Source organism: Epinephelus fuscoguttatus, linkage group LG7 (assembly GCF_011397635.1).
Source record: "Epinephelus fuscoguttatus linkage group LG7, E.fuscoguttatus.final_Chr_v1".
Taxonomy (NCBI): Eukaryota; Metazoa; Chordata; class Actinopteri; order Perciformes; family Serranidae; genus Epinephelus; species Epinephelus fuscoguttatus.
The window spans coordinates 20,919,217-20,938,209 of NC_064758.1; the positions used below are offsets into that span (position 1 = coordinate 20,919,217).

The window sequence follows — 18,993 nt, forward strand, 5'->3', positions numbered from 1 at the left end:
GAAAAACCTGACACAGATAGCTGTAGGTATGAGGACAAAAGAGGCACTACCACTGTAAATCACCATTAAAGTCAAAGCCCCTTTCACACACACAAAACTCCCATGAAATAAACTCTAAAGCACGGTTTTATTTAAAGTGTGAAATTCTCACATACATTGTGTGAAATTGCCAACAGGCCCCCTTTGACAAGACAGCTTCATCATCTCCCTACAAACCTGCAGTGAATGGGAAGAGCATTCACTGCAGATATTATTTGAACAAATACTAATAGCATTATTCTTGGAAACTGGGTGATTTATTACATGCTACCTGTAAGATAAGATTTCTGTGATTATAAAGGAGAGACTGTGTTGTAAGGGAGGGATGAGTTGTTTTTTTCGTGAGGGGAGGCTTTAGGATTTAAGATGGAATGAGATTAGGAAAGGGGCTTTGAAATGTTTGAGGCAGTCTGAGAGAAGGATCCACTGCTGCAGCACTGAGGATGTTCAATGTGGCAGACTGCCATTTTCTTAATTTAACTTAATAAGGGAAACCAATTCATCTGATGCAATGCATACTCACTACTAGCCCAATTACAACCTGCAGACTCAGTCCTTCACTCATATAAAAGCAGATAATTCAAGAGGAATCTCTTGACTCCTAATGAATAATCAAAATTAAACTGATCAAGACATCTGACTTACTGCAGAAGATGCTTGAGAAGATCAAAGTGTTTGTGGGCTGTATCCACTATAAATTGACATTATGTCTTGTCTTGATAATTATCTGGTAAAATAGCCCTGATCAACGTGGTCTAGAATAGAATAAAAGTACTTGGTTAGCAAGTATGACAACATTAACACTGACTAACATTGTAGTCTATGTTAGTTATGTCACTAGAATCATGTGACTACCAACTGATGTGACAAAATAACTTAACCTTGACTTTTATTTTCACACAGGACACAAACACCAGTGTCCTGGTCAAAGTCCTGTGCTTGTTGAACCCATCGACCTCCCCTCCTACTCACCTTAAATGGACTTTCTCACTATTGATCCTATATCCATTGCTCTTACTGGCTAATAATGATGCAGATGGGTTTATACTGGAGTTGGTTGTAAGCCTGGTGCATCCTTATTTGACACCAAGGGCCACTGCTCAAGCAGCAATTTTTAATGCCCTGGAAGTAAGACCAGGTTGGCCTGATACTGATGTATGTCAAATGTTGCTTAATCACATGCCAGCTGCAACTAGCGATACTTATCACAACGTCTCCAAAAAAAGCTACTCATTTTGTGACATCAAATAAATCCCAACATTTAAAATTATAAAAATTATTGCAGGTTAGTTTTTTATTGATCAACTAATCCATTAATTGTTTCAGCTCTAATCCAATGTACAATGACAAGGGAGATCATAGTCCTAAATCCTGTGCAAACTGAACCTAAGGAGGTTACAACAATGTGGGTCGTTGTGACACCAAGAAAAAAAAGGAACTCTAAATAGTCTATGGGAAACACTATTTTCTCAGCATACTTCAAAATTAAAGAGAGGAAGAACAAAATGATTCTGTGAGACTCTGCAACTAAATACATCTGTACTGAAAATAACTGCTGAAAAGGGAAAAAAGACAATGCTGTGACACTTAATTTTCAAGTTGCTACACCATTACAAGATGCCTTGAGGAACAAGCGGTAAGGATGGTACATAATTAATTCCATTTAATGCGTCTTTTCCTGTTTAATGTGTCTTTTCCTGCTCAAGTGCAGACTGATTGAAGAAAGGTGAACAGAAAGGGGCAAAAAGGAAAGAAAAAAAGGGGGGGGGGGCTGGCTACAAGGATTTTAAACATGCATACATTGCGAAGTTAAGGAGTGGACTACAGTGACCCACCATCAGTGTCAGAAATTAGCAAGGGCCACAGGCCATTTTTAACCCTAACCCAAGAATGCCCCCAAAAGCCATGTTCCGGGGGCCAAAATTGCCCCCAGGTTTTCGAAAAAACTATATGTATTTATATTTTTAACAGTATTACAATCTGACATTAAAGTATAATTTTATTTTCATGAAATTAATTTACCGTCACATCTACAACATTTTCCAGACATAATCAACGAGATTGCACTGATTACGTGAGAGTGATATTTTGCGACCATAACTTTATGTAACCCATTATTTATTTCATTTATAGTGGTTTCTACTGAAGAGTGAAGACACTATCTTAGTTGGTTTTGCTTTTCATGTGCTTATTGTTAGAACATAATTACAATTTTTTGATGGCCCCCAAACATTTTGAAAATACCCCCATTTTTTAGACCGTGGGGGCCAAAATTGCCCCCAAAATATTTTGTTAATTTCATACCCTGCCCACCATGCTATATATAGCACAGAAAAACCATTGGCCTTAATATAAATATTAGATGGAGAGTTGGAATAAAAAAAAAAAAACACAGATATAATGGGCTGATTTTTGCCTCTTGCTGAATAATAGATATGAACCCTACTGTGTCATCCCATGCTGACGTAGAATAAACCATTATCTACAAAGAAAAAAAGAGCTTCAACCCAAAAATCCAACAGCATATTATTACTGCACCATAACCAAATAAATTAAGCCATACTCTAGCAGACAAGGGCAAAATATTGCCTTTGAGAAATGACTGATGTGTCAGAAGTTGCAGGCAAACACATATCAAGATGTTAGTGTACAAGCACAGATGGCCGGGTACTGGACCCACTTACAGCCCAGCAACACAGTACCTGGTATGCAATCCTGTTATGCGGCAAATAAAGCCAATGACACTTAATCCTATAATGGGATGCGTCTACTTCATTCACTGACAAGGTCATGCGACGAGTCAAGTCATCAAACAAAGCAACTGAGGCAGCCAAATCTTTATAATGCGTGTCTAACAATGAGTATGATACAATGACATGAGTAAAGATGTTCCAACAACACCAGGGATCGACTTTTAAGATGTCCAAATGATAAGCAAAGGGAGAACTCCAACATTTTGGAGAGGGAGAGAGAGGAGGGCTGAAACACGGCTGACTTCTGACACAGGTGGACAAGGATAAAGTACTACGTGTGACTGTGCCAAGTTGTGCCGTGCCAAGCCATCTACTGATCAGCTCTATGTCTCTGTCACCTGCACTGTGCACTCTTCTGAACAAGAGTGAGTATTTTAAGACACTATTAATGCTTTGAAATAAATTGGTTCTTAAAATGGTGCACGCTTTATCGTGTAGAGAAATGGGTACAGATTGGTTTCTCCTAAAGTAGGATGGGTTCTCAAATTGCAATCTTTTCTTATTTTTGTTGTACAGGAACATTGTTTGTGCCTATGAGGTATAGACTTAAATAAATATGTATAATCATGTATTGATAAATGTAAGTATACTGGGTTGCCAGTTTAATAGGCACACCTAGTTAAAGCTAATACAGTCTAGTACAACAGTCCTGCATAAATCCTACTTTCATGAAGGTCATAATGTTTAGTTTTTGTCTAAACTGTACTGAATGTATTGTTATGGTCACTTTGGAGTATGTAATTTATGATGCTGTCAAACTGTACTGCAGTATACAGAGAGATGCTTATGTTGTTTACTGTACCCTTGTTGATATAAATGGAGTGTACCTAATGGCCTAAGTGGCAATTGAGTGTTATGTGTGTTTATTTTTGGCTGGGTTCTGGTTGCAATATGCTTTGTATTTTCTATGTTAATGGCTATGTTTAAATAAAGTATGGGGAATCAACACATCAGTTTCGACAGTTTGAACTTCGCAATACTAATGTTGAGACAATATAAACAGTACAGTTGGGTATCTGTACTCAATACCTTTAACACATCAACCAAAATAACCCAGTCCCAAGAAGTATCAAAGCTAACCCAGACATGCAATTCCTGCCTTCGACCCTTTTTGTAGCCAGATCATGAATAAAAGACTTTTCATGTGGTTTTGTTTGCAGCCAATCATCGCAAGCATTCTTTGATTTAAGCAACATGTGATTGGCCCACTACCCCTGCAGGTGCAACCCATACAGTCTGTGGTGTGGCAAAGTTGAGTTCAGTGTATATGACAGAGTTGGCAGTTCAGCTTGCTGAGACACCACCAAGACATGTCAAAGTATGACTATGCTTCATGCTTGTGGCATTTTACGCAACTCAGTGCTAACATTTACATGATGGGTATTGAAAGTAGAGACAATAATGGTCCCAAATCACTTTAACGGTACTGGTATTGGTACTGGTTAGGCTTGAATAATATCAATTGTTTCATACCTTCATAGCTTACTGAAATTTTAACTGACACTACCCAAGGCTAGTACTGCTATCATCATGTTTTAAACTATACCCAGCCCCAATAGCCAGTAGCTATCCCCAATTCAACCAACCACAGACTTAACGGTGGTAAACAATGCTAGAAGATGAGCATGCAGTCAAGTCCTCTTATACATGAAAAAAATATATTTGATGTGCAGTAGGGCTGTCAACGAATATTCTAAATTCGAATTTGAATTTGCAAAAAAATGGACCTTCGAATGTGAAAATTGATATCTGATTGTGGAGGGGAAAAAAAACACCACTGCAGCTGTCCTCTTTGCGAGTGGGCATTGGCATCAGACGCGCATTTCTCCACGCTGGTCGACAAGCGGTTCTGCTCCCAGCTGTTGTCTCCGTCACCCGGCTTGACACATTCGCTCGCGGTTCGCGCAAAAAACAGACCAGACGCCGAAACGATCGCTGCAGGGTGCGAGCTGGTCACGGTCCGGCGCTTCGAGGCTATTTGCAGCGCTTCCGCGGGCGGTGTGGCCACAGAGAGGGGGGGGGCAAGCAAGAGGTCTGCGGTCATTTATAACGTAATGTTATAGATAATTGTTTTATGTGTTTTAATGTGTAGGTATGTAAATGTTTTCAAAGACGTTTATGTTGAAATAAAAATACCTACAAGTAGTTATGTTTCCTTGTATTAATACATATACAAGTATGTTTCCTTGTATTAGTTTGCCCTCTTGTGGACATAATGAGGAAAAAAAAATATTCGAATGGTTCGAACCTATGAGTTATTTTTAGAAGGAATATTTGAACATCATTTCTGAGCAATTTTGACAGCCCTAATGTGCAGCGTGATTACTACTGCAACTGATTTACCCTCAGGACAATAAAATGTTTTGTAATGTAAATGCTAAACAGGATTCACTTCTTTTGGCCCAGAAACACAGTTTTTCTTTGGATTTTCCTTCAAATTTGGAAACATCAATGACGCTAACAATCAGTGTTTAAACACTTTCTGTGGAGGCACATACTAACAGTATGATGCCATCGCTGACTTCTTTCATGACCCCCAAAGAACGGGGTAACGCCACTAACCATTCACAGGGACACAAAGACAATGCCCCTTTATGGCAGCCTAGCCTTTTTATTGAAGCCTAACCTTTACAGTTTGACCTATTAACCGTGATGAAATACTTCCTGCGAGAATGTTAGGGCCACAATAGGTCCTGCTAATCCTGAGATTCAACAGGACGCCTGTACAGTCTCTCTCCCTCCATGCCACTGCTGTGATGACTCTTCATGGAGGGGGAATAAAATCACTATGCCTCCCCAACGCTTGCCAAAAGCTCTGCACATGTCCAGCTACTGTATAACCCTCACAACTGCCACACACTTATCCAAATACGATGATACCAGACTGTTTGCAGGCTACTGGTCACCCTGGGAGAGCCAGAGAGATACACCACAGCTGCCCAGATTGTAGCAGCATCAGTGCAGCAGATGATCAGTCTGTAATTATCAGATGAAGCCCGATAATGCCTGGGAACCTCTGAGGGCGTGTTGTGTAATGATGATGGCGCAGCCAAGTGTCAGGCCTGGGACGCGCTGTGGAGCTCTGCTTCATCGATTTAGCTCATATTTTACTTTTGATATCTGACAGCCTGCAGGCCTTCATCTTCTTTGATTACATGCAAATGGGCAGCTCTACTGCATGCTGCTGTAAGGCAGAACAGCTACTGAGCAACAATTAACTCTTTAGCGCAACAATGGTTCAACTATCTATTTGCAACCTTTTTATTACCTGCTGACTTATGTGGTTATGTCCTGAGACATTTCAGATGACACTGGAGAATGTACTTAAAGGGAAAGCTCTGTATTTTTGCACCTACAACCTATTTTTTCTAACATTTTCGCATCTAAATGGAGACAACGATTTTGGAAAATAATCCAGTATTGAGAGAGACCTTTCCAGCCACAGTGGCAAAACAGGCCACAATGTAGGCTAATCCCTACAGGCAATTGTGCAGAGTTAATTAACATCCATTAAAAATGCTTGGTTTTGCCACTGACAGGCTCAGATTGTTATTGTAAGTGTCAGACAACATTACGGAAAGGATCCTACACAGAAATGAAACGTTATTCTGCACCTTTTGCTGGTCTTTTTGTAATTGTGACCTTCTATCCCTCAAGGAGAGGTCTTATTCTGAAGTTTCACAAGAGGTGCAGGAAAAACAATGGCGGAATGTTAGCAAGAGTTGAAGAGATTTTCAGTGTCATGGCTGAATATTTAGCTGATTTCGACAATGTGGAAAAGTCCATGAGATTTCAGAGTAATTCTTCTCCTAGAGTGAGTCTTGGTCACAATAACAAACAGACCACATAAGCAAAAATTCATTTGTCTGTAGGGTCCTTTTTTTTAATAATGTTTTAGGACCTTAATAACAATCTGAGCCTGTCAGTGGCAAAAACAAGCACTTTTAATGGATGTAAATTGACAGTGCACAATTGCTTGTAGGGTTTACACTGCAGCCTGTTTAGGACCCATTTAAAAACTTGTGTCCATTAGTCACTTAAACACAAAAATATAGGGTAGGGTCCAGGTTCCAAAATACCAAAGTTTCCCTTTGATACAAACTATTAAACTTTCATACTGATAAACTTTCATACTGCAAAACAGTGTGAAACAGGCTTAATAATGTTACCATGTTTACATATCTTAAACCACATCCTGAGCAGCTGGTGCATGTGTTAAACTTTGATTAAAAATACAGAAAACGCTCTGGTGCAAATGTCTGATTACCCAGAATTATGAATAACTTAAGATTAATAGCAAAACCTGCCAATCACAGGCAACATAAGTGGCAGCATGGTCTACAAGCAGAGAGTGCAGGCTGTCTTTTTATTGTTTGAGACTAAATTAAGCCTCTCTGTTGCCAGGTTGTTTTTCATATTTGTCCCATTAGCTGCAGCAGTACACTGAAGAAAGGAGAAGGCAGTGTCTGTGTTCAGGTGATAGTAAGACCTTGAGGTGTTTCCAGGGCGACGGCAGAAAAAAAAAAAAAGCTTTAAAATTTTTAAACTGTGACAACAAAAATACAGACAAATATGCAAAATGCACCACTTACATCAACTGCCTCAGAGAATGTGAGCAGTAGGCAATTCCAGCTGTGGACTGATTTCTAACTATTCAAAATCTCTGTGCTTGCCAGAAGCATGAGTGCTTTCAACAACAACCACGGGGGCCCTTCATTGCAGTTTAGAAGGCAGCTTCAGGCCTTATTGAAGTCAGACAGAAATATCACTGAGAGACAAACAGAAATCGCAGCTAAATGGGTGAAGGTATGACATGCATGTAAATCTGAGTTGAGCAATGACTTCAATTATACTGGTGAGTGGCTCTCTTAATTCCAGAGACTAGGAATAATCAATGGACAATCTCCTCACCGTCTAAAACAGTGGGCACACTTCTCTGTTTGTCTTGCCTTACAAGCTTCTCAGCTTGTTGACGCAAGCCACCTCCATCACAGACCAGAGACTGTTCTAGAGACCCTTAAAGGAAACCCAGACCTCAGGGGCCCTCACTCCCCAAACACCCCGCTCACACAGGAGAGCCTCTCAGTTCCCCTGCCAGGCAACAACATTTGTTTGTCCTCTACGCAGTCTGAACCGCCCGACAGAACGAACACACCCTCGACGACCGTAGTGCTCCTCTGAGGAGGGGGTTGGGAGTCGCAGAGCCCTGAATGCAACTCAATCACCTCTCTGTGTGAATGTCACAAAAGAGCCAGTGAGAGCGGAGAAGTGAGAGTGAGACGGCAAGAGCTCTGCGCAGGCGCTCAGATACAGCTGACGTGCGGCAGGTAATGCGCTCTTTGGTTACCTGTTTCCCATGGAGCCTGAATCTTAATGTAGGCACGCCCTAATGTGAATAGTTCTGCCGTGCCAGTTTTTCTCCTGGAGGCAATGGGACTTAAGCGAGGAGGTAACACAGCCAGATAAGCTACAGATGTAGGTCGAATTAAAACCTGCATGCTCTGGTTTTTATTACACTCACACCAATAAAGATAACACAATGTGATGTTTATTACTTTCACAGTTACGTTGTTCAATTTCAATACTGACATTTTAAGGAAGAAAATTGATATATTTTGCTTAACAAGATGTTGCTTCTGTAATGAAATTGATAAAACTGAGCTGATATTGTAACTACTTCATTTCAGTCTAAAATATAAGTGTTAAATATTAAAGTTCTAGAGATTCTGTCACTTTCACTTTTTGTGTTTTCATTTCTGGATATTACTTTTTGCTATGCACCTGCAGTTCCCATGTATACAATCAGAACCAAGGGCTCGCACAAATGTAAACTCCTTTCTCCGTGGCTGACACAACTTCACAGTCATCTGGCACGACTTAATATTCACAACTGAATGACCCTTTCTTGACAGTTCACTGACTCCATTCAGCCCGTGAAGGCACCAATAAGAGGGAAGTCACCAACGACCCAAATTGAGTCCAGTATTCTCATGGCCTATCTTTCCAGCACTAAGTGGCAAATTACCAAATCGAAATGCTTCAACTATTTAGCACTTTCAGAGGATTATCTCATAAACACATTCTCGAGGAGCTCGACTCACAATCCTACGAACAGTGACCACATTGTGACGTGCTTAGACAAGATCCTGACCCCTGAAGTCTGGGCCTAAAAGCCCTTTGTTCGTCTGAGAAATCTCTGAATAAATACTGAAAAAATGTGAGAGTTAACTTGTAGGAACAGGGCCTCTGTGTAGGGCAAGTAAACAGTTATTCAAGGAAATACAGGGTAAAATGTCTGGTAATGGTTCTTATACTACACCACAGACGCAGTAGTCAAATCCCACTTAAATAACAATACAAAGTCCCTTCATTATCTCAGTCCCACATGTCGGTTTGTCAGCAAGATATCTCAACAACTACAAAACAGATTTCAGTTAAATTAGGTGCAAATGTAGGCCACCACTCAAAGAGTGTGTGATTAGGTTTGACTATAGATAGCGCCACCATGCAGCCAGTTACAAGGTACTTTGTGGCTCATTAATCCCAAACTGTGAGGTGTAGAAGTATATTTTTTTTCTCCCACATTCCCTGCATTGTGACAAATTCACAAGATTTGGTCTCACACATTTCTGCTTGAACTGCTTCCACCATTTTAGAATTTTCTCTGATATCTATTTAACCATTCCTCCAACAATTTGTATCCAATCTTCCCCAAATTTGATACATATTTGTCTGAGCGTGACAATGTTTATTCATAAGGGTTTTTTGCATTTAGTTTTCCTATAATTGGCTGCAAATGTCTTGAGGGGATGGCATATTTGACACTGACTACCATAACTCTTTAACACACCGTGAAACTGCAATCAAATTTGGATGACGTGCACACAACAACTTTGACTATTCATGCAAATTTTGATGGCATTTGCATATAATGTGGTAAACTAGTGTAATAATTAATGGTCATAACTCAGTGTCCGTGGGTCTGCGTGCTGGGAATTTTGCAAAATTCTTCTTTGTGCAAATCCTGGGTGGGCCAATCAAAATTCAAACAGCACATTTTTAGAATTATGCAGTTTCAGCAAAGGCATGTGCTCTATGAGTCCTTTTCAGTCGCATCTGTGTCCAGTGACTGATGATGATTAAACCATGAATCTTGTGATGACAAGACACTGTGGAATACGTGGAGCAGATCACTAAACATCAAATGAAATCCCTCCTATCAATCAAAACCACCTAGAGTGAAGCACTGTTGACAGCTGACATTTTTCTTTTGTGTTCTACCAGCTGACAAAAGCCATGACATGTTCAAAGTCAAACATCTGAGACCTCACTCATTTGCTACTTGATTTTAACGATGTTACTTCTGAGAAGACGCAAGTCTGTAAACTGGCGCTGAATGATGGCATACAACAGTGTTACAAGAGCTGCATGGGAGAGTAGAACAATACAGTCACTGTCAGCTGTGTGCATCCACATAGTTTCTGTTTACCATAGCATAGCAAAATGGCATACGTCACACAGACTGTACAGAGCAACAAGGGTGGACATGAGGAATCTGAGTGTCTACAACAAATAGAAAATGTGAGCATATCCCCAGGGTCAGCCTGGTCATCAATGGCAGTCATCTTACCCTTTGTTTCCTGTGATCCTTTTATCAACAGATCTATCTGGGATGAGAGAGTGTCATGAACCAAGCACACAGTTTCAACCATTACTGGTTTTTGTAGGCTGATATAAATATTGTTTGTGTGAGTGAGCTGCTGATGGCCACTTGTACAGGTGGAAAAGCCTGTGAATATGCATTTAGACTACAGCTGAAATGATTAAAACATTAATAAATTAGTCAATTTACTGATCATCTAACTCAGTCTTTAAGTAAAAACACAAAAGATAGCAATATTTGGAGTAAAAAAGAACACATATGAAATACTTCACAACATGTCTTCTGTATTTTTAAAAACATAAAATAAACTGCATTTCTTTAATAAGGTTGCGTTTCATGTGGAACCTCAGAGGTGTTACATTTTAAAAAGAAAAATATTGACCTGAAACATTGCTCTAACCGTAACTGACATGCAATTTTCAGTGGATCAATGGTAGGCTTCTCCAATGAATGTAAGACGAGAAACACTGGAAGAGAACACTTGCACCTAACCTGTAATATGTACTTCTTCACTGCAGTGTGAGAAGAACGCGCATGTTAACTCAGTAACACACAAAGCAGGGAGCCCAATTTGTTCAACTAGAATCACTTAATTCGATGATGAATGGGTCTAGAAACTTCCCAGCAGCCAGCCTTTCCTTTGTCTGACTCTGTGTGCACAGAGGACGCTCATGCATTTCGGCAGACATAGTGTTTGACTCTAGAACATGAAGACACCCAGCAGCAGCTGCACATGGAAACAGCAAAATAAATACATTATATGGGCAAGACCCTGAAGACAAATAACAAAAACATGATAGACAAGATGAGAAGCAGCAGAAGACAAAACATTAACACTCGCAGATGACACCAAAGAGTTAAAAGCCTAAAAATGCTTTGAGGCTCCAACAGGCCTGCCACAGAAGATCTGTGTTTGCGCCAGTTTCACACTCACTGACATCTCCTTGTTGGGAGTGTAATGAATCATATAGTCTAGGTAAGATTTTTCATGTGTATCAAAAACATATTTTTTCAACAGATACTTCAAGGTTTGTTGTAGCCATGTCATCAGTGATGAACGTTTGTGTAGGCGAATATCTGAGGACCACAATATCTCTTGCCAATGCTGCTAAATTCACTTGAATGTGCTGAATCTCAGTCAGTTTCTGTAGTGATAAAATCAAATCATTTGCAGACATCTAAACCGGAGGAATCAGGAACACTTCCTCATCTGCTGCAAGGTGGCTGGCAATAAAAAACGAATCAACAAGCCATGACGAGGCAAAGCTGGACTGCCGGTGACAAGAGGTGGCGCACAAAATAAGCAAGTGACCTTTGGTTAATAAAAGATTAAGCCCTCACCAAGATGGTGATTTCACAGGTCCCATGTGCTGATAAGAGCCGGGAAGTCAGCAGGTGCACTTCACAAACACACACATGGCTAACACATAAAAAAGCCAGATTCACACACTACCCAGGACAGACTGCTACAGGCCTTTCTTCTTTCTATTGATGAAAAAATAAATTAAGTTACAGCTTTACAAATGGCAGCCTCACGGTGCTGTGCATTCTCAGCTGCCTGACATGGCAACAGGAAAAAATATGGCTGGAATAGAAACCCCTGTGCAGACTTTTATGGCTACCTATATCCCTTTCATGGTCTGTTCATGGAGAATAAAACGGAGGGTAACATTAAAAGAAAACAACACACATTGGCCCCCAGCAATAGTGACCGCCCAGGCATGCTGATATGCGCAGTGACTAATACGCACCTGCCTTTACACACCCTGAAACAGGAAGCTCACACTGGGGAGCCAGTGGATTGAGTTAAACGTGAAAACAGTCTATAAATTCATGCAGTGAGGGGTGTTCATGTCTGAGCAGTGAGCTGCTGGAAGGAGGGAGGTGGACCGCCCTGCAGCAAATAAAGGCATGTCTCTTCTTAGTGTGTGATGGTGTCCATCGGTGACATTGCACATGAGGAGCCCGGTTGCACTTTCAAGTCTTATCTAGTTTATGGTCATTATGAGCAGGCCCAGACCTAGTGAGGGCTTTTTACTTAAGCCTGTGATCACAGCACATAAATTATTAAATCCACCGACAAAACAGGGGCTTGAGAAGAGGATCTGCAATGCGTAGCCAACCAAGCTCCGTCCTGGTGCGACCACAACGTTGCCAAACCAAGCATAAGGCCTACTAATGGAGAAATAAACCTGCGTGGTTTAATAACTGAATCTAAAAAAAAGGGCAAAGAAACACATCATCAGTCGCTTTAATTCACATGTATTTAAATATCTTTTAAAAAGAGAAAAGTACAAGGAGTACCAGGCGCAGGCAAGTTAAAAAAAATCTCACAAACTCTGCAGAGGGTGAGAAATATTTTTAATTTTGAATCATACTGTTAAGAAGCGTGTAGAAGAAAGCAGTGCCCAAAATAGACTGAATGCAGATGACAGAAGGGGGTCGTTTCGTGGCCTTGATATTATCTCCAAAGTAGCCTACTTTGGGGGTTTTAAGCTTTTAGATAAAATATCATAAACAGATAATATCATTAGTTTGAATATATTGTGTAATTTGGGGTTATTATTAAAGGTTGAATGGGTGTAATATCGCGGGATGCACTTGCTGCCGCCGGGATTCTTCGCTACATCCATCCGCTGCGGCTCCAGAGCTGACCATCCCTGAGCAGGTTATTGAACATCCCTCAGGACCGCACAGCCTAGCTAACGTTTGTTTTAACCCCCAACGGCTGGGAACAACCGGAGAGAACCGGACAGCCGTTAACTTTCAGTGGCAACGTTTCTTAAACCATAAAGAAAAACCTGTGTGACACAAACAGGGAGACACAACACAACGGGATATAAATCCCAGCTTAGTTACCTTTAGCTGCCTCCACCGCACATAACAGTCCGAGGACCAGTCCGACAGCGGATGCAAATTGTGTATTCCCTCGGAACCGCATCCCGACTTCGAGTTCAACCGCGGCGAAGTAAAAACCGACCTTCTTCTTCCCTCGTCAGTCAGCCGGAATGTTTCTCCAACAAGAAAAATAAAATCCAGGAGATGAGTGTCGGTTACCACGGTAGCTCTAAGATGGCCGTCGTCGCCGCCGCCGCTCTGCTATCCCCTTCAATCACCGCTTCTCTCGCAGTTTTGCAGCTTGCTGCGTTCAGGGGCTGTCGGACATTTGTGAGACACGTTCAGTGCGCACTGAACCATACACATTGGTTCATGTGATGTGTTCTTTGCTTTCCTCCCCCCGTGGCAGGTATTTATGCAGTGGTGGAAGAAGTAGTCAGACGTAAACGTAGCAGTACTACATTGTAAAGTCCTGCGTTTAAAATCTTACTCAAATAAAAGTCCAAAAGTATTAAAGGTCACCTATGCTCATACTTAGGTTCATACTTGTATTTTGGGTTTCTAGGAGACATGACTTTAATATTCTAAAACATCATTTTCTCATACTGTCTCTATGAATATACCTGTATTCACCCTCTTATTGAAACATTCAGTTTTTCTATTTTTATTGGCCATTTCACTGGAAATGCATTGCTAGGCAACAGCTTGAGTCCATGTTTGCGTCCTGACAGCTTATTCATATATACTGCAAAACATCCCAACAAGAAATACAAATGGACCAATTTAGAATGTTTGTTACAATATCCCCCTGACACCCTGTCTTCTCATCTCATTTTGGGTTTACTTGACCGTACTTCAGTCTACTTAACTTAGACCTGTTGTCCTCAACTTTTTTTGTCCCTTCTAGTGGCCCTGGTGGAGCACTGAAAAGAGATCAAACTTGACTATCTAGAGGAAGTAAAAGTCATAACAAGGTTTCCATAGGTGAACATGTGGAAGGATCATTTGCACAATATATTAATCCATGTAAAAACAAGATGGCAGCCATCTCTGCCATGTCAGTCTGCAGCCGATCCCGATACAAAAGCAGATAACATACAACACCCAATCACATTTTATGGTTGAAACTGAAAAGTTTATTAATGATTAATAATGTTTGTAGTTTGATATGGAGTACAGATGTGACTAATATTAGTAACAGTAGCAAGCTAAGACACTGTTAATTAGGAAGTACTGGCTTGAAGATATTGGGACTTAATTATCATTGACAGTGTTTAATTTTTTTAAACTTATCAGGTCCTACTGATCCAACATAGCAAGGAGAAATTACAAATGCATACCAAACAAAAGTTCAGGTCTTGTGAGGATATAGTATATTTGTGACATCACAGATTCACAGAAATCCTGACGGCTCATTTAAACGCACAGTTTCTGAATGTAAACTTTGTGCATGTTTCTGTGGACTGAGCATTTTGATATTTTCACAATATTTATATATCACCTATACCTGCTTTGTTTGTTAAAAGACATGGAAATCTGACTTTTTACAGTATGGGACCTTTAACATCAAACATGCGTACTTCAAGTATCAAAGGTCAAAGTATTCTTTATGCAGAAAAATGCAAATTCCAGAGGCTTATATAGACTGGATTACAATTATTGATGCATGTATGTGTACTTCACTTCAATATTTGGGCTGGTAAAGGTGGAGCCAGCGAAGTAGTGGAGGTGGCATTTTAAAGTGGTATAAAATGGAAATATTGACGTTAAGTACTAGTACATCAAAATTGTACATAAGTATAGTTATTGAGTAAATGTTCTTAGTTACATGTAACCACTGTATTTATGTGATATCTCACCACCAAATCACATTATAAACATAACGGAAGACAAGTGAGGAAGTTTACACAGCTAGCAAGTAGACTGTATCATTAGAGGATTTGATCTGCAAAACCCTAATGGAAGAGATTCATCAAGTCTTTGATTATAAGCCAGAACTCAAGATTCCCTTTTTAAAACAACAAAAGAACCAAATGAAAATGGCATTTTAAGTCAGAGTTATCGTATGGGAACAAGGCTGAATTATCAAGTACGTCAAGTAGGCAAATACCCTGCGGCCCCAGAGCTCCAGGAGCCTTGAAAGTTCCCATTTTGTTGTGTGTTTAAGGGATTGCACTAATCTAACCTAAAAATTTTGGGGGGAATATGCACAACTAAAATATTATATAACTTGACATTATCAAGTCTGCTTTGCCAGATTGTCTTATTGTGAGGTCAAAATATAGGTTTAAAGATCTTTATTAGTTCAATTTTGCATTTAAAATGTATTGTATCTCTAAATTACTGCACAGCAAATCTGGAGCTAGCTAGCAAAGAAACACTATAGTACCTACTGCTCAAAGACAAGGAGGAATTGTGGGTTAGACAGAGCCCAACAGGTCATTTTTGTCCTCCAGCGGGTTAATCCAACAATGCATGATGTTAGTTTTGTTCTTGCAAACCCCAATATCAAGATGCCAAAAGTAGGTTATCATAAAACCACTATTGTTTCAAGATTGTGAGCTTTTAAAACACTTTGAAGGTAAATTAACAAAATCAGCGTACTAGTAACTCAATTATATTTGCTTTACCTGTAAAATTAAAGGTTTCCTGTGTTTAAATCCAATCAAACAAAAATGATACTCCACTTGCACACCAGAAAAAAATGAATTTGGGTTACACAGCATGTTTGACACGTTCTGTCTCACTGTCAGCTGAAAAAGGTGAGAAAATTAAAGTTTGTTAAGCACGATGTGATGCACACACTCTAACCTTTATGACAGCAAAGAAAGTCTGACTTGAGAAGTCTACACACACAACAGTATCAGTTAAGTGTTGTGGATTTGATTATCACCCAAATGTAGCCCCTTAAGTGATGATTAAGACAAACACCATTCATCTAAAGCACTCTAATATTGTGCTATTCACCATTTGCATATTTAGGAGCACTGACACGTTTCACAAGGAAAGGGTGCTGCATTTAATCTTTGTTTAATTGTTAATGACAGGTGGATACATTGTTAAAGCATTCACATTTGCAAAATGAATAAAAATCAACGCTCTGTGTATTGGTGGACTAAATAGTCCAAGCCTTCATCCATACTTCCCTGACAAAGTCTAATAGGTTGCATTTAAATAAACGAGGATGTTTTCATTAAACCAAACCAGTCTAAATTTATTAAGACCTTATATAGAAAAAAAAGAGATGGAGTTATTTTTGTTTTCTAAAGCTCCCCCTCTTCATTCTGCTGATAATAGGTCAAAAATATCTACTTTTGTTCGGTCTGTTTCATTCCAGCCATAGCCATTTCTAGTTGGCTCTACAATGCAAGTGCTCAGAAATCGAAGTTTAAGATGTGAACTTGAAGGCAGCATGTGTCCAAGGATGGCCAGTGACGTCAATACTGTTATTGTGGGAGCGCATGCAGCTAGTTTAGCACAGCCAGCTAAACTAAGACCGAAGGCGGGGGCTAAATGCCTTCTGGTGCTACAAAGGGGTCTGTGAGGAAACAGGCACTCAGTGATCATCATAATGTGAAGTGCATGACTGAATTAAACACAACACTTCCAGAAGCTCAGGGGCCAACAAGGGCCCTTTAAGGTTTCTGTTTGCCTGAAGACAAAGACAGGTTTCTACCTATGGTCTTAAAAAGTTGCATGCCAGAAATCAGATGTTTTAGGCATCGGTCCCCTCAGTTAAAGGCTTGGGCAGATGCTCAGGGTTGAGGGTATTGTTGGCAGAGTGGGGAATCATACAGCATGTTGCCTTGAGGCCCTGTCTAGATAATCCAGGCATGGTAAAATTGATATTTCAACAACATGACACCACCAGAATGTGCCAAACTAAAATGTGTGAAAATGCTTATGTGCCTCTGAAGCCAAAAAACTTGTTTAATCCTCGGTTCAGACGGGTGAAATGGGAATCGTAAATGTGAAGCACATCCATGCTTTAATTCCCCCCCGAGTTCAGAGCGACTCTCAGAAAAATCATCCACAGTAAAGAGACTTGTATGACATTCAGTAAAAATGAGCATCATAATGATCTCGTATGAGTTAACTCCTACCCTCACCTTGCAGCACAGCCACACAAGTGCAGGGTGAAGTGAGAATAGCAAAGCCTGGGATTGCAAATGTGGGTGTGGGCTGCTGTCTAATCAACACCCTTGGATATGGATGGCACCCCTGAGGAGAGGAGGATGCGATGCAATCAGAGAATTACTACATTTACATCAGTTTTTTTTTGCATAACACTGAGGAACCTCGATATGGCTGCTATTAATGCAAATCGAGACATATGTGACTTTAATTTGTTTTCATTCAAATCAGAGAGGCTCTTGTGAAAAGGTCACCAGTCCATGATGAAAAGTCTTGAGTTTGTCGATAGGAAGTGAACAACAAGCTTATACAAACTTCACATTGTGTGCCACTGCAATGTTGCTTATTCTCCAGTGTTTTTTCTCCTACATAAAAAAGTGCAAATGACCAAAAGAAAAATTGAAAATCTGCCAACAAAACTCCAACCACGTATAAATGTTGGAAGAATAAAGGCCACCCATCAGATCTTGGAGCAGCCTCAGTAGTTGCAATTATCATGGACAACAAGCAGAGAATGGACATAGTTGTGTGAGGCCATAATTAAGTGATGGGTCTATAAACAGGGACAGTCTATGGGCACAGGGAAGTGGTGAGGCTGAAGCACAATGCCTGTTTGTTTCCAGTCTGGCAACACATGAAGTGGCCAAGAGAAAGTGGATGCAACCCCCCCTCCCTCACAGATGTCCACTCCAGGGAAGAGACAGAGTGGCCATTATCATTCTTCTGGGGGACAATGGAAGGCAATAGGAGGGCTTGGTGGATAGGTGTGAGACATCAACGAATGATCAGAAAGGTGTTACTTCCTCCAGACCGTCTCACCCACTGCTGTGAGGGGCTGTTGTTTGTCGTGGATGCAGCCTTATTGGAAATCACTTTGTTCTTTGTAATTGTAAATTGTAGTGAGGCTGCTTTGATCGGTACGCAGCTCTATACGTTAATGATTGATGCCTCAACATTTAAGAATCTGTCTACTTCAACACTTTGTTACTACACAGTGAATACCACATATTATTAAAACATTGTTTCACACCAGATTACGAGGAGTCGTATTTTTCTACTGAGCCCCTTCGGTATTTATTCATGGGGTTACTTTCACTTTTTGTTCCCCAGGATTTGAGATATCTGTCTGTGAGGTTTTTGCTCCCACCCCGATACAGTGGAGCTGAATCAGGTTTTGTTTATGGTGCCCACAGCAGTCAATGTCAACAACAACAACATAAAACTCAACAGCAACCATGGGCGGATAATGAGACAATGGGCCTCTGGGCAAATATAAGCAAAAGGCCCCACCACCTCTCTTAAGAGCAAGACACAGACTTTGTGGTGGTGGTGTTGCTTCTTTTTCAGTTGTTGTTTTTTTGCATCTTTTTGTTGTCATAATGCATCTTTTACACGGATTTGTGTCTCCTTCAGTAATTTTGTATCTCTTTGGTGGTTGTTTTGTACCTTTTTTGGAGTTGTTTTGTGTCTCTTCGCAATTTCTTTGCATCCCTCTGTGGTCTTTTTGTGGCTCTGTGTGGACATTGTGAGTATCTTCTCAACCGCACCATTTTGCAGTTGAAGGCC

The 18,993-nt window shown here is 40.4% G+C and overlaps 1 protein-coding gene across 4 annotated transcripts in view; it reads right to left on the reverse strand.

The window, feature by feature from the left end:
• Positions 1 to 13,587, reverse strand: part of clstn1 (calsyntenin 1) — a 54,357-nt gene extending 40,770 nt beyond the window's left edge. For 2 of the 4 annotated variants that reach the window (XM_049580738.1, XM_049580736.1), the window contains exon 1: positions 13,315 to 13,587. In XM_049580738.1, coding sequence (XP_049436695.1) covers positions 13,315 to 13,396 — 82 coding nt within the window. In that variant the 5' untranslated portion in view covers positions 13,397 to 13,587. The remainder of the gene's footprint in view (positions 1 to 13,314) is intronic. The other 2 variants (XM_049580739.1, XM_049580737.1) reach the window with 1 other exon arrangement.
• Positions 13,588 to 18,993: the final 5,406 nt, after the last annotated feature.